The sequence below is a fragment of the Lycorma delicatula genome, chromosome 5 (assembly GCF_047948215.1).
Source record: "Lycorma delicatula isolate Av1 chromosome 5, ASM4794821v1, whole genome shotgun sequence".
Taxonomy (NCBI): Eukaryota; Metazoa; Arthropoda; class Insecta; order Hemiptera; family Fulgoridae; genus Lycorma; species Lycorma delicatula.
The window spans coordinates 23,136,574-23,162,924 of NC_134459.1; the positions used below are offsets into that span (position 1 = coordinate 23,136,574).

The 26,351-nt window shown below is 27.6% G+C and overlaps 1 protein-coding gene across 7 annotated transcripts in view; it reads left to right on the forward strand.

The window, feature by feature from the left end:
* Nucleotides 1-26,351, forward strand: part of LOC142324806 (uncharacterized) — a 58,679-nt gene that overhangs the window by 27,048 nt on the left and 5,280 nt on the right. For 2 of the 7 annotated variants that reach the window (XM_075365821.1, XM_075365820.1), the window contains exons 2-4: nt 12,832-13,574; nt 14,082-14,219; nt 20,435-20,595. In XM_075365821.1, coding sequence (XP_075221936.1) covers nt 20,437-20,595 — 159 coding nt within the window. In that variant the 5' untranslated portion in view covers nt 12,832-13,574; nt 14,082-14,219; nt 20,435-20,436. The remainder of the gene's footprint in view (nt 1-12,831; nt 13,575-14,081; nt 14,220-20,434; nt 20,596-26,351) is intronic. The other 5 variants (XM_075365822.1, XM_075365823.1, XR_012756395.1 and 2 more) reach the window with 4 other exon arrangements.

The window sequence follows — 26,351 nt, forward strand, 5'->3', positions numbered from 1 at the left end:
ATCATGTGTTTATAAAAAAAAAATAATTTTTATGAATAAATAAAATATCTGTTATAAACTCTATATAATTCACAGCACTTAAAAACAGTTTAGTTTGAGGTTCAGTAAGTTTTAAAAATAAATAAAGAGGTTTATTATTTTGAATTTTTTAATATTGTGAATCTAACAAACTGATATTTATTTACTTTCTTTAAAAAAAAATAAATATAAATTCATAACTTTTTTTTTGCATTAGGCTTCTTGGTGTGCTGATACTAAAACTTTGCTTCCGTTTCATTTTTTCTTTAAAATATTACTTTTTATTTAATCTTTCATTTTTTTTATTAATTAAAATTTAGTGAAAAATAATAATTTTTGTTTGTTATCGTATCAAATTTATCATACAATTTTTAATAGCTTAATTCTTCACTTTGATTGATTGTTTTTATTTGTTATAATTCTTTTAGAGGATTTCATTAGTTCTTATACAAGTAGGTTTATTAGTGAAGTTGGACATATAATATTTTTATATATAGTTAATTTAATTTTTGATTGGTTTGTTATGAGAATGATATTAACACTTTTTTATATCATTTCTTTTTACAGTATGATTTTTCACTATGCAGGTGTCTACTTTAGATATGTCATCTTTTAAAAAAAGTAATATTTAATAGAACAATCCATTTTTTTAGACTAGCACATTTATTAAAGTATAATACTGAAAGAAGATAATATTTTTAAATATTGATGAAAATTCAATAAATGTAGGGAGATTTTTAATTTTACTAAAAAAGATGTATAGTTAAAAATTCTTTATATTTGTTGAATTTTCATAAAATATTTCAAGATGTAATTTTTCCAATTTGGTTTTTTTTAGTAATATAAAGCAGTCAACTAATTCCAAGACTAAGTCTATTATAGAAAAAAATCCCAGTTTAATTTGGTAGTAATATCTTTTCCCTTTGAAGTTGTATACCGTTCTTCTGGTTTGTTACTGCTACTAGATATGGTGTACAAGAATGGTTATCTTGCAGTATAAGTTTCACCATGAAAATGAGAAAGAAAGAGGTTTTAGGACAAGAAACCAATGAGTATGAGGGATATGGAGGCTATAATCATGTTGTGGTAAAAAAACTGAAGTGTTTTGTAAGCTTCGTGTATAAGAAAATTGTCATAATGATGTACCCAATCTCCTTTACTTTATAGTTAAGGTTACATTTGTCAAATGTTAGTCTTCTTAGAATGTTATGGTAGAAGACAGCATTAACAGTTTGACATTGGAGATAAATTCATGGAGCAGCAGTTGTATATATTGAAAAATAAAAATAAAACAAAGAAGTTCTCCTTTTTTCATCCCTGTTACATTCTCACTTTTTTTAACTTGGAATTGACTGTTCTACTGTGATTTTTTAGTGGTTTCTTTTGTTATCAATGTTTCATTTTCTGTCAGCCCCTTTTATTTTCTAAGGTAATTATACACATTCTGTGATGGTGTCGATTAGAATAAACTGTTTGCTTTTGTGGTATTTCCATTTTAGTATGAAAGTTTTAAATCTTATGGTCGTTAAATGCCGGTGGTAGTGGTTACCTTATCTAACACGCTTATTTTGAAATTTTATTTTAATTTCTGTCGCACAATTAAAAAAACGATATTTTATTTTATATATTTTTGAAGTAGCGTGTGATTTTTATCATAGGTATTCATATGATTTTACTATGTGATTTCTTCATGTGGCATCTCTAAATAATTCTCTTCCCTTTGCCTTCTTAATTCTTCCATAATTTTCATTTATTTTTATGTTATAAATTAACATATGACATGTGTCCCTTTTACCACCTACTGTTTTTAAACTATATATTCTACAACATCCACCAGCATTCACAGCATTCACATATTAAACCATTTATTCTCAAGTTTTTGTAATAGGGTTATTTTATAACTATCATTTTTATTTAGATTTTTGTATCGCTTTACTAACTTGTTGAAATTATACATTTGTATAAATATAATTCAATTTAAAAAAAAATGTTTAATCGCTGAAATTCTTCATTTATCCGTATTATCTGTTAAATAAATTTCTGTATATATATATATGTATTGTTTTATCGGTTAGATAATGATTGTTTTTGTGGATTTAAAAGATCAATAAAAATGTTGGCCTTAACTTAATTACTTTAAACATTTGAAATACAAAAATATTTATTGTAATTATATTAAAAAAACTTAATTTAGTCTTATTTTACTTAAAACAAATCTAAAATCTTAAAACTGTTTTTTTAATTTTTTAATCGACTCTACTGTTTGGTGTGAAACTATACTAGGGTGTCAAAATAGATTATTTTGTTACCAGATGTGGACATTAAATTAGTAAATTTATATATAAATGTTGTAATTTTATAATTAAACTAGTTTTTAACAATTTCTTTGGATAATCTAATTATAACGCTACTTTTATTTATATAGCTAATTATTATCAGCTAGGAGGTAGTATGAATTTTTTTTTATATCTTGGGATATGTCATTGTTGTGATATTGACTTAATTTTCATATGAACTAATTTTAAAACTTTATCTATTTTCATCTTGGCTTTTTTCATATGTGTTGTTTGTAAAATGAGCTTAATGTCTTTATTCTTTTTAATTTTTTTTCGTAACATACATTTTGAATTTGTTTTTGTTTTTGTAGTGCATTCATTTTTAACTGGTATTTTGTTATTTTAATAATTTTTAAATAATGTTTTTAACGATTGTAGTGTTTTTAGTAAATAGCTGTACAAGGTTTGTCAAAATAAGTAATTGGCCTGTAACTAGAAACAGATGTTAATAACATTTTTTTACAATTTTATGATTCTACATTATTTATTTAGTATAAGTATTATAAATACTTTGTAATAAGTATTCTTTTTAATTACATCTTTGTTAAAATTATTCTTTTGCTATCAATGTTACTGGTAAATCTCAAAAGTTGTCTTTTTTCTTTTTTTTCTTTGATCATGTGTTGTGTTTAAAACATAGTATTTTTATATTCTTTTAATGTATTTATTTTTTTGTTATTTGAATAATTTTTTGAAGTGTTATATCTAATTAATTATTACTTTTGTTTAGTCTTTAACAATTTAATGCGTGACTTTTAAGTTGATCTTATGATCTTCTCTGTGAGTTTATTTAGTTAATTACATATATAACAACCCACCAGGTTGGTCTAGTGGTGAACGTGTCTTTGCTAATCAGCTGACTTCGAAGTCGAGAGTTCCAATGTTAAAGTCCTAGTAAAGGCAGTTACTTTTATATGGATATGAATACTAGGTCACGGATACCGGTGTTCTTTGGCGGTTGGGTTTCAATTAACCACCCGTCTCAGAAATGGTCGATCTGAGACTTTACAAGACTACACTTCACTTACACTCGTACATATCATCCTCTGAAGTAATACCTGACAGTGATTCCCAGAGGCTAAACAGGAAAAAAATTACATATATAACAAGGCTTATGGGATAGGCTTATTTTTAATGTAGTCATTTAACAATGTAAGGGATAAGTAATTTCTACTAGTTACGTGTGCAGAAATTATTTATCTTTTCATTTTGAGAGCATAATCAGTTTTATCAAAATTAAAAAAAAAACATCATAAAGGGAAGGAATGGATTGTCATCATTTCTATAAATGTACAATTTCTATTGTATATTGTAAAGTTTACAATTTCTATTAATGTCCTAAATAATTACAATTAGTATTTACTTTAATTTATTTCATTTATCAAATCTACAAGGTTGCTAAAAATGATTATTTATTCGATGACGAACACTATTACACTAGAACTTTCAAACTAACACTGCAATTTCCAAATAACACTACTTTCAACATAGTTGCTGGCTATATGTAAACTCTTGTATGTTTCTATGAGCTTTCTTATTCTAGTAATAAAGAGTAATTTACCTCAGTCTTTCAGCCATTCTGGACCTGCTCATTATTGCCAAGCTTAATGAGAAAAAACTCTTCGAAAGGACGATACAAAAAAAAATCTGATTGTGTTAGATTGAGACTGTAATATGGATTTGGCAACACTTCCCGACCCGACTTTTGAATAGCTTATATGTATTAAACTTATAGCTATTATGTATTTAGAAAGACCAGTAAGTTTCCAGGCAGATGGTTTAAATGAATATAATCTAGTGTGACATGTCATTTTATTATAGTTAAAAATCGCCTTATAATTTGTTATTAAACTTTTTTCATCTATAAATCTATTAGTTGTGTCTTTTATTTGTCTAAAATTATTATCAGTTATATATTTTTCCATTAAATTATTATATTCATCGATTAATATAATAACTGTGCGTTTGGTTTTTTCTGATTTTAGTACAGCGCATTTATTTACTGCAAAATTCTTATATATTATATTGGGAATTTTTTATATTTATTTTCGCATATTTAGGAGTTATATTTAATTTTAAACTTGTAAAATTTATCAGATGTTTGACGTTATATAATTTAATATAGTTTACAAAAGTAGTAGGACATTTTTGACTGGTCGGCATTCATAATTAATTTAGTAAAATCAATTTTCTCTTCATTGTTGCCTATATTTCCATCTGTACTAATTAATTAAATTTAAATTCATAATATACATATATATATTATGAATTTAAACTTTTGTTTTAAAGTATTTTTTACATTATTATTAGGTAAGATTCATTTACAAATTATTTAAAATAATTTATTTTTATATTGAAATATAAAAAATAATCATGTTAACATTTAATATCATATATATCAATTTTTTTCAAATGATAATTTGCTGTAATTAAAAATATTGCATAAATTTATATGTATAATAATAATTATTTGACCGATTAAGCTTTTCTTTCTTTTTCCTGTTTAGCCTCCGGTAACTACCGTTTTAGATAATACTTCAGAGGATGAATGAGGATGATATGTATGAGTGTGAATGAAGTGTAGTCTTGTAACATTCTCAGTTCGTCCATACCTGAGATGTGTGGTTAATTGAAAACCCAACCACCAAAGAACACCGGTATCCACGATCTAGTATTCAAGTCCGTGTAAAAATAGCTGGCTTTACTAGGACTTGAACGCTGGAACTCTCGACTTCAAATCAGCTGATTTGGGAAGACGCGTTCACCACTAGACCAACCCGGTGGGTTGACCGATTAAGCTAAGTACTTAACTCTTTACCTATTTGTGTTAAATACATAACGGTTTAAATAGCCGATGACTTATTAGTTCATTAGGGACTTTTAAATGGAAAACTAACAGCATATTGTAGAGACCGTTTCAATGCAGAATCTATTAATTATGTTGAATCTATTAATTATGTTTAATTATAATAAATATCTAATCCGCTTACCAATAATTATATATGTATCACGTCCAAGCACTTTCAGAAAGTAATTTCACTCATCAGGAACACAATATGTTATGTATGTAATAATAAATAAAGCTTCACATATTAATTATGTAACATTTTTTAAACAATTTTTAAAAAAATTGTTTAATTTTATGTAATTAATAGGAAAAGCTTTATTTATTATTATACACATAACATATTACATTTCTGATAATGGAAATTAGTTTCTGAAAGCTCTTGGACGTGTTACATGTATAATTGTTGGTAAGCGGTTAATATATTTACTGTAATTCTATATTATACCGACGAGTCATTTTAAACAAAATCAATCCAAATTATGTTCAGTAGATGGTAAATTAGAAGAATAACCTTCTAATCCCACAAATTTGAACGAAGTATTCAATTGATAAAGAAAATAACAAAATACTGCAGTAGATTTTAATGTGGTGCACAGCTGGACTCATATTTATTAGCTCCGCAAGTTGTGCAAGTGTTATGTAGGTGTTTGTGTTCTAGTATTTATTTGCATAAATAAATTTTTTATTCTACCCTGTATAAAATAATAACATTAAACACATCACATCAGAAACGGATATACTACTTCAGGGACAAAAAGGGAACTGTGCCGACATTTGCCTGGATATATCAAGGGAAACCATGTTAAAACATTGCATTGAGCAGCAACATAGTTTATTATTAAGATTATTTAGCCACATATCGATCTGTGGAATTACTTAAGTTCATTTTTCTATTAAATAACAGAAATAATATATTAACTACAGCTGAGGATTATAAATTTGCGTTCACATAAATAAAAAATACTTAGATAAGTATTTAATAATATTTTATCGTTTGAAAATATAAAAAAGTTTATTTAACCCGCGAAAAGTAAAATTAACAATTCTGGCATTTACCCTCTTAGATCAAGGGAAATCATGGTAAAAAACCTTGGTCAGAACAGCTTATAATGTTTTATGTCGATAATGTGTTACAATATTAAAGGTATATAATATTGTGTAAGAAATTTATTGGTGATACGTTCACTGTATGTTACTCATATATTTAATTAGATTTTAAACAATATAAATTCCTTAATTTAAAGTGTTGTTTCTTGAATATCGTGCATTTAATGAACCCTGTAAAAAAAATTGTTAGATAATGAAACATTTAATAACTACTGTATTATAATACGGTTACAAATATTAATACGATTTAAAATTAATACTTTTTAATATAGCTTTACACAAAATTTAACAAAGAAGATAAAATGGATTAAATTATAGACAAAAAGATGCTAAGTCCTTGCCAGCAATAGAACCAAGGTCACTTATCTACAAAAAATAACAAAAATCTGATTGAAATCCTTTTACAAATATAATTGATTTACTTCTATATTGTTGTATTGACGTAAATTAATTGAACTGTCTTTGTATCGGTGAACACTAGACTAAAGAATTAAGAACAATTATCAAAACTGTAACTGAGCTTGTAATTTATTAAGGGATAAAACAAACTCGTACAAATTACATTTAACATTTTATTATATGTTTTTTAGGTACTTTAAAGAAACTTGTTTTTTTTGTAAATTGTGTTCTTTGTAGAATCGGAAGTTTACATCTCTGAATGTAAAATTAATAGATTACAAATTAATAATTCTGTTGAATTAAATATAAAAAATATACATCCTAGATTATTAATTAATTAATTCCTTTTTTGAGCTTAGAGATTCCAAAACAAGAAGATGAATCTTTGGCTTCACAGAAGGTGATAAAAGGAATTTAAATATAAAAGTAAAAGTTAAAAAAAGCCTTGTCAGATTGCAGGGATAATGTATTTAAAATTTTTTTAATCTTATTATGCACATTTCTCTCATTGCTATTTCTGATGTTCCCGTCTTAAAAGCCGTCTGAAATCCCTTAACATATAGTCAGATAATTTGTTTAGTAGATATTATATGTTTGTTCATTTAATGTGTTAATTCTGTCAAACTCGGAACATTTTTAAATCCATATTGTCCAATTATCTGTACAATTACAAGCTATATTTTTAATTTGTTGTTGTGATTAATGCGTTTATTCGTTTGCTTTAAATCCCTTATCAGGTGATTTGCAAAGATTGTGATGTGACTAAATGTAATGATTTTTAAACGACTGTTCCTTTTTTAACTGACGTTTTAGTATTTTGTCTATTAGTGTATTTGTACATTTATGGTCAATATGTTTTTGATGTTTAAGAAACTTTGGATAAGTTTCTTTCCTTACTGTTAAGCCAGAAAGATATTTCATGCCTTCCTCTCATCATAAAAAATTATTTAGCAATTTTTCAAAATAAAACAGAATAACTTATTAATCTACAAATTATTTAATACAAAACAAATTATCAATAAAGATGTATCATTCTATTAACTTTGGTAAAAAAGTTTTTAAATCTTAAGGATTCAATACAGTAGTTGAAGAAAAACTGACCGGGTTAGAGGAATAATATTGGTGTGATCAGTGAATGACAGAAATGAACTATTTTAAATTATACTATATTCTAAATTATATGGCGATTTCATTTAAGGAATAATTATTTTTCACCTTAAAACTAACTTAAGCTTAAAATTTCTGCGAAACCTAAAAATTTGTTTATTCAAGTATAAATTCATAATTTATAATGAATTAAGTCATGATATTTATGTGCCTGAACATGGTGCATGCATGCAGTAATATATAAATACTGCTTAAGTGTAGTAAGTTGTAACATTTTCTAATAATCATTCCTATCATCATCATCTCTTTTTCAAATGTGGGTGTTTCATAAATCAAAATGTAAGCTATAACGTACTTATATACTTGTACTTTTTTTGTCGGTGGGCTGGGGGGCAGTCAAAGGTATGCATTTTTACAACTCGAACCAAAAAAGTTTTTTTACCGTAAAAAAATAAAATGTATCTCATATGAACTTTTACTTCTCATAAAAGTTATTTGCTTTTATACAGATTTGAATACTAGATAGTAAATATTAGTCTACTTTTGTAGTCGGGGTTCAATTAACCCCAAGCCTCAGGAATGATTGGTCTGAGTCTCTACAAGATTGCTCCTCATTTACTTGTCATTATATATCATCCTCATCTCATCGGGCCATGGAGAGTTGTTTATTGTTCACTAGTTGAATGGACTGCAACGTACAAATTAAGAAAAATAATATGAGGGATATTTCATCAGTTTTAAAATTAGCCCAGATTGAAGATTCTAGCCCAAAAAGCTACAACAAAATCACTTAAAACAATTTAAACTGTTGTCTTCAAACTCTATTTAAACATTTGCAAACCTTCCAAAATTTGATATTAATTACATTAAACGCACAATGAAAATAAGTATAAAATGCTTCACAATATTAAAAGAATAATTGAAGAGCTTAGTTAAAAACTACAAGAAAGGCACAGCATTTTTTCACTAAAAGAGGATGAATGTATTCTGGGGCTATGAAAGAGTTATCATTAAGTCAAATGGCGTTTTCAGCATCATTTTCAGTTAAAATAATGTTTAACTGCAAGAATTGTTACAGTTAAATGTAATTTTAGTTAAGGAAATATTATTGTTGATATAGACACTCAAATTTTTTTAGTAAAACAGTTCTATAATATTGGCGCCCTTATTAGCATACTCATTTCAAAAAGCATACAAGATGGATAAGATCTGCTGTTGTCATTTTTATTAGCAAATTGTAAAAAAATCTTTGGAATCATGAGATAAAGATTCCTCAACTTTAACAGTATAATCTAATACTAAATCTCATAAATAATTCTTAATAATAAATAGGTGTTTTTGAAGGTAATGGAAATTTTTTTATTAATAATTGTGATAACTTTCTCACTAGAGAACTGCTTCGAAAATTAATTTTAATTTTTTTATAAGTAGTTTTGTTACATGACTTAAAACAATATTGCTGTAGTGGTCGCCATGAAAGATGTTACTTGTGTTTAAACTGTTGTATTTTTGGTAAAAGAAATCACACAGAAAATGAAGGTATCATTGGAAACTGCAATTATTTTTTCACTAAATGGATTCAGCCAATTTTAGTTACCATCATTCGTTTCAAAATTAGGGGTGGGTCAATCCATTTGAAGTGACCCAAGGGTGGTTGCTTGACCAATTCAAAAAAAAATTGAAACTTACCCACTTGTTTTCCACATGTCTCAGGACCTTAAAACTACTCTTTTAAATTTTTTATTTAAGCAATTACCTGTGGCAGCCATTTTTGTTACACATTTATTTTTGTGATTGTAAGGGCTTATAAAAAGAATCAACTAAAAAAACTATTAGTCCTGGAAGGATAAAACAAAAACATTTTATTAATATTTTCTCAAGGTAAAAGATTGGTTCAGTGGTTTATTTACCCATCTCTTTTCTTTCCATGAGAAAATTACCAATAAAATTAAACATGAAAAATAGTGAAATTTTACTTTTGGTAATTTTTTTTCAAGCATGGCATACACAGTTTGAATTATATTTTTATATGTAGGTGTATGTTAGTAGTTTTACCATAAATAATATTAATGGTGATATACACACCCCTAAATTTTTATGAATTTTTGAAAATAAAAAATCAAATTTTGACTTTAAATAACAAATGGGGTTGGTGATAAAAATCTCTAATGTGAACAGCTTAGTGTTTTTGTAGATGTTTATGGAAAATAAAATAGTTTCTTGTGTGTTGTAGTAATAAGAAAATTATAACTTCTCAAAAATCATGAAAAACCTGTTAAAAGCGATATGATTTTGACTCTCTAAATAAGTGCTCCAAGGGAGTTTCTTGTCTTCTTTGCACTTGACAGTTTTTACATTTAGCCCCTGTGTTGTTGAAGTTGATGTTGTCAGTATTTTTAAAATAGTTTTTATTACTTATATTAGTTATAATAATAGTTTTTTTAGTAATTTAATTATAACTTAACTAATACGAGTAACTTAATACAATTTTGATTTAAAAATATTTGTAAAACTTACCGAAACTGAGATTCAGTGAGTAGCCTACATCTTTTTTCAAGAATTCATTTTTATTTTTATATTGGTTTATTTTTGTAAATACTAATGAAGAAATAAATTGTAGCAAAATTTTAATTCTTCAATGAAATAGCCTGTTTTTGTTACTTTACAAATACAAAAAAATAAACAAACAAAAAATAAACAATTCTAAGATTGGTTTCACAAAATTTTATTTTAAAAGCCTTGTTTTTTTAATGTAATTTTGTTCTTATTGTCACTAGGCAAAATGTACACTAAACTTATTTTTAATATGGCTTTTTTTGTGATCTGAGCCCTTATTTGAATATGAAAAGTACACTTGCATGTATTTTTATACTTAGGGATTTTAATTATTTGAAGCTAAACGATTCTTGGGATTTGTCAATTCAGTAATGTGGAATTTATAGTATCAAGTACTGTTACAAAGAGTGATGAAAGAAATTGAAATTGTAATACTTTTTGGTAATTTAAGACTTTAAATTTGTTACTACATTTAGCAATACTGGTAGTAGCTATCACTCGAATGACAGTTTCAAGGAATTATTTTCTGGATTCTGATGGTAACGTTTGTTGCCTGATTTAAAGCGATTTTCCATTCCTTTCTGTTCTGTCCTAATTTTAAAATACAGCACATCCTGCAACATCAATATTTGCTTTATTTATCTGGTCATTTATTCATTGTATTCTTAAAAATGTTACCTTACTCCCTTTTTACAACCAAATAAATTTACTCTGGATACCTTAGGATTAAGGCTTGCCAATCCAGGTCTTTTTTTATAACATTCTGATAAAAATGTCTCTTTTTAATTCATCATGTCTAACCTTCAATCTGATTAACTGTTTTCAGCTTTCTCCTTTAACATCATATTTCAAAAGTCTGTATTCTTTTCTAATTCTTCAGTTGTTCATATTTTGCTGCCATGAAGTACTATAACCCATAAAAATATCTTAAAAAATTTCTTTCTAATTCTAAGTCCAAATAAAATTGATACCATCATGGTTTTGATTTTTTGTTCATCTAATTAATAACAGTTATAATTAAAATAATAACAAAATTCTGTAACATGTGATATGCAGTATTATATTATTATTTGTGAATATTTCATTCATCATAAACCTCCTTTCTTATCAGATTTTATCACCTTTATCTTTCTTAAACAATTTCTTCCAAAAAATGAGAGTATATTCATTATTACTTCTTACTCTTTCCCAGTTTCAGTCAAACTAACTGTATTATTAGCATCTAATATTGACAATTTTCCCAGACTATTATTTTACATTCTATTTTTTCGTTTAGTTTCTTTATTTTTCTTTAACATATAAATTAAAAAACAAAGGGATTCAGTTACATTGTGGTTTCAGTCCTTTATGTATTGTTGTTTGTATTTTAAGATTTTCTTCTCTTATTATAGCTGTAGCTAGCAGGAATCAGATTGCTTGATATTTTTTTTACCTTATAAATAACGCTTTTAATTCTTTATTTGCTGTTTTTCTTAAACATTCATATTCATTTGACATTATCAAATGATTTTCAATATCTATAAAAACCTCACAGTTAGCTTTATTTTAACTGAACTTTCCCTCCAAAATTAATTGACTTATAAAAAGTTACTTTCCTTGATACCATGCTATTTCTAAAACTAAAAGAAGTTGTTAGAAGCTGTATATACTTGATGTACGTTTTAAAACAAGGTTGATTGTCTGAATAATTACTTTACTCATAAATTTATCTTTCAGTTCCTAAATTGCTACTATGTAAAAGTTGAAAAGAAATTTGTCTCACTTATTTCTGAATCATAGCTTACCTTTCTTTTATCTGGTACACTCTGGTCCTTCTTCAAAATGAATAAATCTTTTACCTGACTCTTTCAAAGAGTATAAATAATTAGCCTTAAATTCCTAGCTGTCTTTTTATTTTATTCTCTTAATTATTTTGTTAATTTGAGATTAATATACATAATTTTAATTTTGCAATAAATTTGTTTCAAAAACAAATTACTGTGATTTTTTTTTGTATCTTTGAATGTAAAAAAGTTGTCTATTTATCCTTTAATTAATAATTAACTCTGTCTTTAGAAAGTTTTTTTTAATTTTACTATGTAGCAGATAGCTTTGCCACTAAATTTGCCCCTAACCAACTACGGTTTTCTTATATATGTAATTACAAATTTGTATATTTCAATATTCTCCTCTCGGCTAGTAGTAATTTTTTAAAGTTTTTATCACTTTCGTGCCATCTTTAATTTATTATTAATGAAATCTTCCACCTTATCTGAACTAATATAAGTGAAAGAATTACTACTCTTTTTTGTTCAAAGAAGTTTAAAAAACTATTTTGGTACTGTTAACTATTTTTTTGTACATTATTAATAATTGTAAATAGATATAAAAGTTATATATTTGTATAATCGAATAGAATATTTAGATAACATCATATACATTTATTGTTATAATATTTATAATTACATATCTTTTGTGCAGAAATGATGTTTGCATTACTGTCAGTGAACCATCACCTGAACAGGTCACACAGCTTCTATACAAAGACAGTGCTCATTAGACTTACCTGAAACAGGAGTTGCCATTACAGTGACAGAACCATCACCTGAAAGTGTTACTGCACCAGCTCATGTGCGCAGAGCTGCATTTCAATGCATGAGTGAAGCAACAATCGTACATGCAGCTCTTGTTCATCGAGAGTCTGAAGAATATAAGGGTGAAAACAGCGAAGACTGTAATACTAATGAGGATAGATGATCATTATAATTTAATTAATATTAATATAAAATAAAAATTGTAAAGTCAGAGAAGTGATATAATTAGTTTAATTAATAAATATTGTAAAATAGCAAACAGACAAAAAATAGATCAATATTCATGTGCTGGACTTCCTTTATCATTTATTTAGAATTTGACAATAAATATAAAACAAAAAATGGAATAGATACATTTTTATTTATAAAGTAAAATTTATTGCATGTTTTATTTTTTTAAATTCTGATTGATATTATTGGTTCAACGTAAAAAAAAAATTCCAATTTTTTGTTATCAGTATATTAGAAGATTTAAAGTGAAACTTTTTGGTTATAACCTTAAACTGAAGTTTAACAGTTTAAAAGTACTAAATGTCACTTACCAATGACAGTGGATATTAATTAATTTCTTCTTTAATAACTGTTATTTATTAGTCAAATAAAACAACACATATATATGCAACCATGCAGGTATTATACCTTTTTATCAAGTTAGTTAAAAAATCAAAATAGAGTTTAATCATTAAACACAAAGGTTGTGTTTAGGTTGATAATAAATAATAATATATTTTTATTCTGTTTTTGATATAACATATTGTATTATTCAACTTTTGTGAGGAAAGTAATTCATCAATTAAGTATGCATTATAAACTAAAAATTCCAAAAATAATCTTTAACATGAATTTCACTCTAAAACTTTTTTTGTTGTTTATTTATTAATTTTTTATGAAAGTTAGTTGAAATAATTTTATATTGTTTGCTGTAAGAACTGTTATGATCTCCTTTATTATGATTGTGGTTGAACCTTTTATCAATAAATTTTCAGGAGTTTTGCCTCTTTTATAATTCCAGAACAATGCATCCAAACTGCACAACCTACCCTGTTTTTTAAGGGCAATTCAGAGGAGCTTAATGGTAGTAAAAATCATTATTATGCCGTTTGTAGAAAAATATTTAATTGACATTCTGGTTTTTAGTTTAAGAAATAGACCTTGGCCAATAGCAGGATCAGCCTAATTAAAAGTACTGCAATGACTGTATACTTTCATCGGACCAGGATCCCACCTGTAGATTCCTAGTAAAACACAACAGTCAGCTGATATACTCAGCGGAAGGTAATTCAAAGCTAATTCTGTGTTAAGACTAAAAATGTCATAAATAGAATTTATGACAGTTAATTTAAATTACATATCACAATCTCTTTCGTTGCTGTAGATTTTTAAATCTATTTTTGAAAATAAACTGACAGTGTTTATTAATATCAAATTTTAGTGTGCTGTGTTAAATTAACAGACAAAAATTTTGAAATTATGTGTAGTGAAAGAATATAATGTATACAAGAGTTTCAAATTGTGTTGTGGTACAAAATAAATTTATTTTTCATGAAAAAAAACTTATGTTTTACATCTTAGATAGTTCCTAAACAATTACAGATCAATTTGCCTGAAAAAGTGTAAATTGGTTCAGTTTAGTGCTAGGTTGGACAGATCACTTTGTTGAGTTAGATGATTTATAAATTATAAATCATATAAATTTAGCCAGTCTCTGTGGTGTAGTGGTAGCATCTCGACCAATTATCTGGGAACAAGGGTTTGAATCTTGGTCACGCATGGCATATTTCATATGCTAAAAAATTCTGTTTCCATATTCTCTCATGACAAGAGAGGCCTTACCATACTTTATTTAAAATTTAAATAAGTTTGTCAATGAAAACTGTAGACTGTAGACTTTCTAAGAACTTTTTGGGAATAGAGATTACTCTTTTTGTTGATTTTCTATCATAAATTGTTAACTTCTACTAAATATAACCTATACTTTTGCAAATTGCCTATTATAACTGGTTGAAGAAGGAAGTATCATAGCAATGCATTGTTAATAATGAAGTAAAATTTCATTAATCTTTTTCTGAATTGTTATAGTGGTAATTCACTACCAAATAATAATAATAATGATATTTAAACTACCCATAATAAGAACTGCTCTCTGTATTGGATAATTTCATTGTTCAGTAGTTTATTAATTGGTAGTTATTATTAATAGTTTATTAATTCAATTCCACTAATATAACAATATGCTGAGACATTAATGTCACAAATATTGGTTACTCATTATTAGCATGTTTTTCTATTATAGTGATTCATTCTGATATCTGTTAGAACAGCATTATTATTCTGTTAAATCCGATCACTGGTAGTAAATGTGCTAAAAATCAGCTTTTAACGTTCTAGCCTTATTTAACTTTTTTTTCATTTTCCAGAATAAAATTCCTGAAATGTTCCTTGTAACATAGTACTGTATACCTATTTGAAGGTAATAAGTTCATTGTAAATTTGTAAGGAATTCAGAGACGATTTACTTGTTTTTAGCATAAGTCATATTTCATTTTAATTTTCTTAAATATATGTACATCACAAATTACAAATGTATTATTAACAAGTTGACTGCTGTGAGACCCAGTTCAGTGTCATGTACAGCTGTGAGACGTGTTTTGATATCTCATTGTTACAGTGATTTCCAGCTACTAAACATCTTTATTTCAGTATACTTAGTTTATTTATGCTTTGCCTCATTCAAAAGCTACTAAGCTATTTTCCAAAAAATTCAAAAAATAAATAAATTAATCAATTTTATAAAATAAAAATTAGTTATTTTTATTTTTTATAATAAATAAAATAAATTCCCAAAAATGATAAATTTGAAATTATTTTTATAAAATAACTTTTGACTCGCAAAATAAATATTTTTTCAGATTAATTTTGTTATTTAGGTCAGCAAACAAGTTAAAATGTATGTTATGCAATGCCGGGACTTCCTTTTTTCTAAATCATTACTAGATGGAAATAATTATAGATAAAAAAAAACTGTAAATAGTGTACATAGATAGATTACTTTAAATATTTAAACTTGATTTTAAAATAATTTGAAATGATTTATGTTTTTCATGTAAAACTTCCTTTTATTATAATAAAATGTTGAGCGATATAAAAAACTGGATGTAACATTTATTCTTACAGCATAAATTTCACTAGTTAACATTAAATTTGTTTATTTGTTAATATGTTCCATAATAACTTTTAATGAATGAATTTAATAAAATTTTGAAGGATTTCATTTAATACTCTTTTATAAGTAGTTTCTGGTCAATTAAATAAAGAAACACTAATGTTGTATCTGAAGGAGAGTTCAGACAAAAGCTGAGAAGTACGGTTTTTTCAGTTTGATTTTACACTCATCGCTAAGCTAAGCTGTGGTTCCTGTTCTATTTCACTGAAGGTTAGTTATGATATTCTCCATAAGTCTTCATTTTGGAAAGAATGTACTCCCCTTTCTGGATTAATTCCAGTAATCTGTGCATATAAAGTTTGATAAATGGGATAAATTTAACTTCTGACATTAATGAATGATCCCACCATTAAAATTTCTTTTAGACTGTAACTGAAATTAGGTATTACTTAAATACAATGGAAGTAACTGAAAACAAAACCTCAAAAGTGTGGTTTTGTTCAGCAATGATGTAACTGTTGTACGTGTATGTATTACATCAGAGGGATGAATATGAAAGACGGAAAAAAAAAGGATAGAAAAAACTAGCTTAGCATTTTGTGTAAATCAATTTATTTAAATATATTGTGTTTCTTTGACAGTTTATAGAACAAATCTTACTTTCTACATGAACTAGCCGCAAATATAAATAAAAATATAATTTCCTTATTTTATCACAATATTTTTAGGGTTAATTCATTATTAATAAGACTTGAGCAATATTGTACAAATATATGAATTCGTCCTGTTATCCATTAGAAAGGTTAATTTAATTAGATTAATTTGTATTCTAAACAAAACAAAAAAAATATATTATTACACTTTTTATCCCTTTTATGTTCAGTTTTTATTCTTAACCGATTATGTGAAAAAAAAAAACAATTTAAATATTAATTTTATTTCATTTAACATTAAAAATTACATTAATTCTTGCAGATAAGTAAGAATATAAAACGAGTATCAATCATACTTGTTCTAGAACAATTTGTTTTTCAGCTTCATACCATATAAAATAAACAAACGTGTTTATGTATAATTTTCTTCTTACATTGTTATTTAATATAAAATCTTTATAAATCATAGTAAATTTATGATTTATAAATATACACCTTACCTTAAAATTTAGCATGTTTTGTTAATGAAATTTATTAGAAAGAGAGATTTTTAGATGTATTTACCAATAGACTTATAAAACTTTTATGGAATATTATGCTCCTGGTTTTGTATTATGACTAGGAAGGTTTTACTTACCAAAATTAAAAATTTGAATTTGTAAGTTAAAGGAAAACCTTAATTAGTTAATAACTTAAAGTACTGAAATGTTTTCTTCTTTTTTATCTAAAGTACATTTCATTAAATGGAATCTTTTAAAACATGTTGTTTTAGTATTAAACAATATATGTATCTTGACATCTCTATCTCTCTTTGTCTCTACCACATATTTACAAAACATATTCTTTAACTTAAGTTGTGAAAATATTCTACTAAAATTCCTTCTTCAGTTACCCTTGTATTTTAATTTTAATACTTAAAAAAAAGTTGTAGTTCTATTTATGAAGACCTGTTTATAACAACCTCCTTATTATCCATAAATCTGTTCAAAATTTATATTCGTACCTGACTTTATTTATGTTTTGATGCAATACTTATCAGAAGTTAGGAATATACAGAACGTGTTTTTTTTTTTTTTGTCTTCAGTCATTTGATTGGTTTGATGCAGCTCTCCAAGATTCCCTATCTAGTGCTAGTCGTTTCATTTCAGTATACCCTCTACATCCTACATCCCTAACAATTTGTTTTACATATTCCAAACGTGGCCTGCCTACACAATTTTTTCCTTCTACCTGTCCTTCCAATATTAAAGCGACTATTCCAGGATGCCTTAGTATGTGGCCTTTAAGTCTGTCAATTCTTTTAACTATATTTTTCCAAATGCTTCTTTCTTCATCTGTTTGCCGCAATACCTCTTCATTTGTCACTTTATCCACCCATCTGATTTTTAACATTCTCCTATAGCACCACATTTCAAAAGCTTCTAACCTTTTCTTCTCAGATACTCCGATTGTCCAAGTTTCACTTCCATATAAAGCGACACTCCAAACATACACTTTCAAAAATCTTTTCCTGACATTTAAGTTAATTTTTGATGTAAACAAATTATATTTCTTACTGAAGGCTCGTTTAGCTTGTGCTATTCGGCATTTTATATCGCTCCTGCTTCGTCCATCTTTAGTAATTCTACTTCCCAAATAACAAAATTCTTCTACCTCCATAATCTTTTCTCCTCCTATTTTCAGATTCAGCGGTCCATCTTTGTTATTTCTACTACATTTCATTACTTTTGTTTTGTTCTTATTTATTTTTATGCGATAGTTCTTGCGTAGAACTTCATCTATGCCGTTCATTATTTCTTCTAAATCCTTTTTACTCTCGGCTAGAATTACTATATCATCAGCAAATCGTAGCATCTTTATCTTTTCACCGTGTACTGTTACTCCGAATCTAAATTGTTCTTTAACATCATTAACTGCTAGTTCCATGTAAAGATTAAAAAGTAACGGAGATAGGGAACATCCTTGTCGGACTCGCTTTCTTATTACAGCTTCTTTCTTCTGTTCTTCAATTGTTACTGTTGCTGTTTGGTTCCCGTACATGTTAGCAATTGTTCTTCTATCTCTGTATTTGAACACTAATTTTTTTAAAATGCTGAACATTTTATTCCAGTCTACGTTATCGAAATACAGAACATACACTACCAAAATTAAATTGCTGTTATATGTATTTAGATTTGTAATACAGAGTGATTCAAAGAAATGGGAAATTTAAAAAGTTAAATAATGAAAATTTTTTTTAGAAATTGAATTTTATTTCATGTAATTGTACAAATGTTGCCATTTTAGGATACATACATTTTAGTTTATTTTTTAAAGATGACATCTTCCAGGTGACCTCCTCTTCTACATAAACACTCAGGAAGTCTCTTCGTTAAATTGTTCATGGTTTGACGTAACATCTCAACTAGAATTTCCGCAATTGCTTCGGATCGGTTTCAGTTCCTGGACGATCTGCAACTTGTATGGATGGGGTATTGCAAGTCCTTCACTAACATTCTTCGAACACTTGAACTATGCGATTGTAAAGATGCTGAGAGACGACGGATTGACCGATGTGGACTTCGTGTGACAGCATCTTGTAAAGCTTGAACATTGTGTGGTGTACGGACGGTTTGCTCACGGCCTGGAGGTTTCTTTTTCATTGCCGAACCAGTTTCCTTAAAATTAGATATCCATGTTTTAATTGCATGTGCTGACTGAACACGGTCGTGGCATTTCAGATTAAAATGATGGCAAAATTTTCTACGCGCTCCCTCCACACTGTCATTGTTTTTGTAAAACGCTTTGATAGCAAATGCACGTTGCGCACCACTTCAAGGATTCATGACAACTAAATGGCAGGTTAGGTTAGAGAGGCTGGCGCCACTTATCAAGTGGTACCAATCACCCACAGCTCACAACACAACTTTCAAAATTTCCCGTTTCTTTGAATCACTCTGTACATTCACTTCTTTATAATTATACAAAATTGACAATATTTTAAGGAAAGAAGATTTTTTTACCACTTTAAAACAAAACATACACTATCTCAGCAACTTAGATTATATTAATTAAACTGCAGTAATTGCACTGAATAATACAGTGAATTGACAGAATTCACTTTCAGCCTTAGATTGAAGAAACATACAAAAACAGAATACATCTTGCCACTTCATCTCGTAGAAACAGAATACATTTACAGAGACATAAAATATGATAATTTTTCATATTACACATAAAAATCAAGAACTGATTTGACAAGAACAACTTATGAAAACATTTGACAAAAAACAAGCAATTATAACTTAAATCGAATATATTGTTCAATTACATTGAAGGAGATCTAATAATGAATGTTTTATGATGGACCTCAGTAACAAGTGTCTCTGTTAACTCCATTGAAGAAGGAGCTGCTAATTAGCTCTGAAGGGTCCTGTGGTAGAAGAATTTCCATGAATTGAGTTTAATAGTTTTTATTAATTTTAATGTTATATCATGTTTGCCATACTGTTCAGCAAAAAGTAGCGATTTTTAATTTTGGTTTTAAACGTACTTAGAATAAATTTGATTTTTGGATGATTGGTAAATTATTATACTTCAATTTGTAGAAAAAATATATTATTTATAATTTTTTTTTATTTAAAAAAAAAATAATAAATTTTGCTAAAATTCTCATATTGTAATCATATTTTCAGATATGCTTCATACTTCAACTGTAAACAGTTCTGCTCAGTCAAAAATACAGGTTGCTTTAAAAACAGTGGAGGACATACTGGGAATTATGAATGCTGATAAAGCACAAACTGAAAAGCTTTGTTCATTATTTGAAATTTATAATTCCATCATGAATTGCCCTGCAAGTAATTATTTGTTAATTTAATTTATAAATAAGTTTGAGAAGCAATTTCTGAGTATGAGAATTAGTGTAAATTTCTTTGTAGAATTTTGTTACCTCTGTAGAATTGTTCACTGTTACTGCAAAAAAAGAAATCAAAGAGAATGAAGTATTTATAAGTAAATAAAACAGTATATTTTACTTAATAAATTCAATGATTTTTTTAAAATTATATATACATTTTTTTGTACCAGAATCCGTCAGATTAAATTTATAATTCATAAGAAAATTAATAATATTCTTATTGTTAAAATTTGATTATAAATTAAAAATTTATTCTACAGGCCAACCTTATTTCATCAAATCGGTCTTTGATTATTAAATTTTTTGGTGAAGAATTGACTGGTAAGATGGCATCAAATGGAGATTTTCTTTTATTCTTCTTGTTTTCTGATATTATTTAATGAAAAAATGTAAAAATGTTTTAATCTTTTATTGTAATAATCATTACTTCAGCGTATTAGTGCTGTTGTCAAAGCATTATTCAGTCAGTTAAGTGTGAAGTAATGTGCTGATATCATAATGTCATTGACATGTACAAAACAAGCAATTCTGTTGTCCTTCATTTCAGGCAAAAAAATTATGTATTAGTTTGAATGTTCTGGCACACTGTAAGACTCATTTCTTTATATTAGTAGAGTTTGCTCGAGTTAAAAAAAATTGTTCCTGTGTTATAATAAACCTCTTCAAAGATTTTTTTTTCATTTTATCATTTCTTAGCTTTGGTACATACACTTTTTAAATTTAATTTCTGAATTAGAATACTGTTAAATAATTTAAAAAAATTCTGAACATATTCTAAATAGTAAATAAAAAAACATTATGAAAGGATTCAATATTAGAAAAAATCTTTGCATCCTTTGAAAAATACTTTTTATTTGTACAAAATATCAAAATATGCAATTATTTATGTTTACTTATATACAGAGATGGAAAAGAAATTTACATAATTTAATAATATATTTCATTTTATTGCCTTTTTTATTTTATTATTTTGTTTTCAGTATAAAAGTTCCTTTATCTATTTATTTAAAAAAAAAAATTGTAAATAATATATAAAAAAATAATTTCTTCAAAATTTTTGCCATGATACGTAGTCCACAAGACTATAGTATGTAGAAAATCATCAAGAACAAATTATTACATTATAATGCAATTTTTCAGTTATGGCTCTAGGAGAAAGAAATATCTTTATTACTTCAAAAGCCTCAATTTTTTTTTCTTTTATTAGAAAATATAAAGTATAATTAATAACTTTGTAAGGTAAAACCTAATTTTAATTTATTTTTATTTTTATCCTTATGAGTTATGTTTTTTGTTAAAATCAATCTATTGCTATTATTACTACAGCTCAAATATCTGCAGTCAAGACAGTTAAGTAATTTTTTTCATCTGTTTTGTTTGTATTATCAGTTCAGTATATTAGATTTGTTAATTTATTGTTTATAATTTATATTTTTTTCTGAAAGCAGGAGCAGATAAATGTGAAGAATACAGAACAATTAGCTTAACTAGTTATGCATCAAAAATCTTAACTAGGATTCTGTACAGAAGAATTGGAGGAGAGTGGAAGAAGTGTTAGGAGAAGACTAATTTGGTTTCGGGGAAAGTATAGGGACAAAGGAAGCAATTTTAGCACTCGGATTAATAGTAGAAGGAATATTAAAGAAAAACAACAACATACTTGGCATTTATGGACCTAGAAAAGGCATTCGATAATGTAGACTGAAATAAAATGTTCAGCATTTAAAAAAAATTAGGGTTCAAATACAGAGATAGAAGAGCAATTGCTAACATTTACAGGATTTATTAATTGCTTTAATATTGGAGGGACAGGTAGAAGGGAAAAATTGTGTAGGCAGGCAACATTTGGAATAGTAAAACAAATTGTTAGGGATGTAGGATGTAGGGGTTATACCGAAATGAAACAACTTGCATTAGATAGGGAATCTTGGAGAACTCCATCAAACCAGACACATGACTGAATACAAAAATAATAATATTTTTTCTACCACAATTTTCATAAAAGTTTCACCTAAACATCTGAGTATATATTTACTAATAAAGTAAATGTTTACCAATAGTAAGTGGAATAGAAATTTCTAAAGCAGAAACAAACAATATTTATACTTATTAAAAAAAATCATCAGTTTGAAAAATTTTTTATTAAGAAAAATGAATTAATTGATGTAAGTTGTAAATTCCAACAATGTTTGAACAGTAAACATAGTGTACCATTTTTAAACATTATATTCTGATTGAGCCATTTTTTTAATAGTATTTCAAACAAAAAATTACCACCAAGTAATTATTATAATATAAACACTTGGTAGTGAAAAAATTCACTTGCATATTTCAGTTTTTAACTGAAATGATGGAAGTGAAAGTGTTAAAACATTATTAAATTGTAATTCTATGTAAATCTCAATGGAAATAATCTTTAAAATTCTGAAATTTATTTATTTTCTTTGTACTTTAACAAGGGGCAAGAAGGACTTGTAGGCTTGAGATTGAAAGACTGGAATCTCTTCCGCATAATAAAGTGCATGTTTTTAGAATTTTGCATAATAACTTTAAAGATTTTACTTGAATGTAAATTTATTTTTACAATTATAATTATCCACAATGGAATCGCCTGGCCATTAATCACAAATCAGAAAAGTATTTCTATTTATTCACCTAAAATTATTTAAAAGCTGAGTTATTCCACCGTGGAAGTAAGTTTTCATCAATATACCACTGAAATGAACGAGACCTATTAGTGCATAAAACTTCTGTAGGATAATATGATATATAAAGAATACACATATAATGTTTTGTGGTGTCAAAAGTGAGCTCTGTTGTTTGAACTTCAATTTTATTTCTGGGCGCACAAAGAGGAGGTGTCATTATCAGTGCCTGGATATGATATTTATATAATATGTAAATAAATATTAAAAATTAACAATAAAAAATAAATTAAAATCTAACACCCAAAAAGTGAAATAAAAAACCACAATGATATATATTACATCAATAATCTAAATTAAAAGCAATAAAATTACCATCTGCTCTATGTCAAATGGTATAAATAGCTGAAAGCCATTACTGAATACTCAAATATTTGAATATAAACTGACAGCCTGAGAAACCATAAAAGATTAGATAACATTGTTTCATTGTTCCCCAACATACTTTGCATGTCAGCCCCTAATTTAAACTTGCAACACAACTTATAGCTCATAAACTTAGGACAGTGGGAGGTTTCTGAAACTGCAAAAGAGTAACCAAACGGGTTAGCTATATCAATTGGCATGGTATCGAGGGTGCTGTTGCTTTCCAGTCTAATCGACAATGGTGACTGTCCTGATCCATACACTGCCTGTACTTTTCTCCAAATAACTAATGATGGAGTTGTCCGAGAAATGGTATTGACATAATTTAGCCATGCAACGTTCCCTTAATGCACTCCACAGTCTTCTTTACACTAAGGAGCAGCAGGCTGCCTTGGTTTTCCTAGTTGGATATAGTCACTTGCCCTTAAGCAGGTATGCAAAATTGGAAAGTTGATGGAGCGCGTTAAAATTCATGGCTAAATGAATTTTGTACCTGATTCAGTCTGCTTTCCCAACCACCCATCTGCATAGCTGATTCCGAGGCAACACTACACTATTATCGACCGAGATGACAACCAGTCTATGATTGCTTCCAAAGAAGTTTTTGAGCACAAGTTAAGATGTGGGAGTAAGGTTGCTGAACACAAGGATAGATTGATGCATGAAAATGTGCCTGATGAATTCTGCCTCAGTTGATCAACTACAATTATAGTGCCATGGGAAGAACATGATGAGGCCCATAATGGGCATTGAAAAGGAATTTGGGAATCCTCATTGATATCTGAATATGCATATATTCATTTTAATTGGCGCCAATACCTTCACTGACAGGGATGTTTGTCGCTATCAGAATATGGGCGGTTATTACGATTTCGTTTAGGAGCAGAGAATGAATTCACTGGGTTGCTCTCATGGTGAACTCATCGCAAATCAGCTGATTTCAAAGTCGAGAGTTCTAAGGTTCAAATCCTAGTAAAGACAGTTTTTGTCTAGTAAAGACAATTTCATACAGATTTGAATAAGAGATCGTTTTCTTTGGTGGTTGAGTTTCAATTAATCACACACCTCAGGAATGGTTGACCTGAGACTGTATCAGACTATACTTCATTTACATTCATACAGTTTTTTGTCTAGTAAAGACAATTTCATACAGATTTGAATAAGAGATCGTTTTCTTTGGTGGTTGAGTTTCAATTAATCACACACCTCAGGAATGGTTGACCTGAGACTGTATCAGACTATACTTCATTTACATTCATACAGTAATACCTTACCCTCATTCTGTAATATATTACGGTGGTTCTTGAGGCTAAAGAGAAAGTGCATAGTATGTGAAGGTGAAAGTCTAATGAAAATTGTAATACTCTCCCATATTCCGCTTGCAACAAATCCGTGTAGATATTGGCGCCATTTACCCTCAGTTTGATAGCCACATCTTTCGCAGACGTATTTGTGGGATGGAGGTGAGTCTCCTGCAGACACAGTATTAAAGGATTCTCTTCCTTTATTAGGATTTCAATATCCTCACTGCGAGAAGGAGACCACAAACAATCAAATGCTACAACATTCAAAAACTTGCTCCTTGGTGCAACCAATTTTTGTTGTGACCAAAACCCTGACACTGAAAGGAGCGTCTTGGTATGTTTAGTTGCACACAGACAGAGCTCTTATTCTCTCGAGAACAGTTGGAGCAGAAAAGGTTAGGTTAAATGAATCTGCATTCTTCTTCATGATGCTAGACAAGTCATGGTAAAAAATTACTCCCTTGCTGGAATTTAGTGTATTATGTGGTTCCACTATTGTTACTCACTCATTACTTCAATGTTTCCTGTGTATCTAAGGTATACGAGTTTCTGACTCTGTGCATCGTCGTTCACCTCAATCAACAGTGGTCACTCCTAAGCTTTTTAATTGATTTAGGCGAGCCAGAAATTGTTGCTACGTATTTGTTTATTAAAATGGGAGAATCATGAGTTGCAAGCTCATGTTTATTTAAAAAGTGAGAAACCTTACAGAAGGAACTTACATTTTAGTAAGAAATCTTACATTAGATAACTTACCACTCTGTGTTACATTACTAGTTTTTATTACATACTAGTTTCCACCTTGAGTTACAGTTGGATTTTGTAAGATGTCATAACACCACCAACTGTACGTGTAAGAAGAACAGTGTAAGGTGGTGTTATGTTGCTGTGTAATTGTGTATGTTGCAATTTATGTAGAATTTGTGGTGTAGTTTATACTAAACCACCGCATAACTAACCCCAGCAAAGAAGAATGTTGCCAATACATAAGTTGTTGATTAAAAAGGACCCACATGTAAAACTTGTTTATGAGAATCTTTGAGAAAAGGATGCATAGTTAATAAACAAGGTTAATAATTCAAAGATTAAAGAGGATTAGATGATTAAATAGGATCTCAACTAAGATCAAATTAAATGTTAGAACTTTGCAATACATTAAATAAAGCAGAACAATACTGCGTAGACGTTTTAAGAGTTCTTGCCAGAATTTCTTCAAGAATCACATGGCAGACAGCAACAAAGAAATACTGTATAATCTTTTAAAATTTTATTATAACATATCTTTCTGAAGCCTACAACATTTCTTATGACTATGATA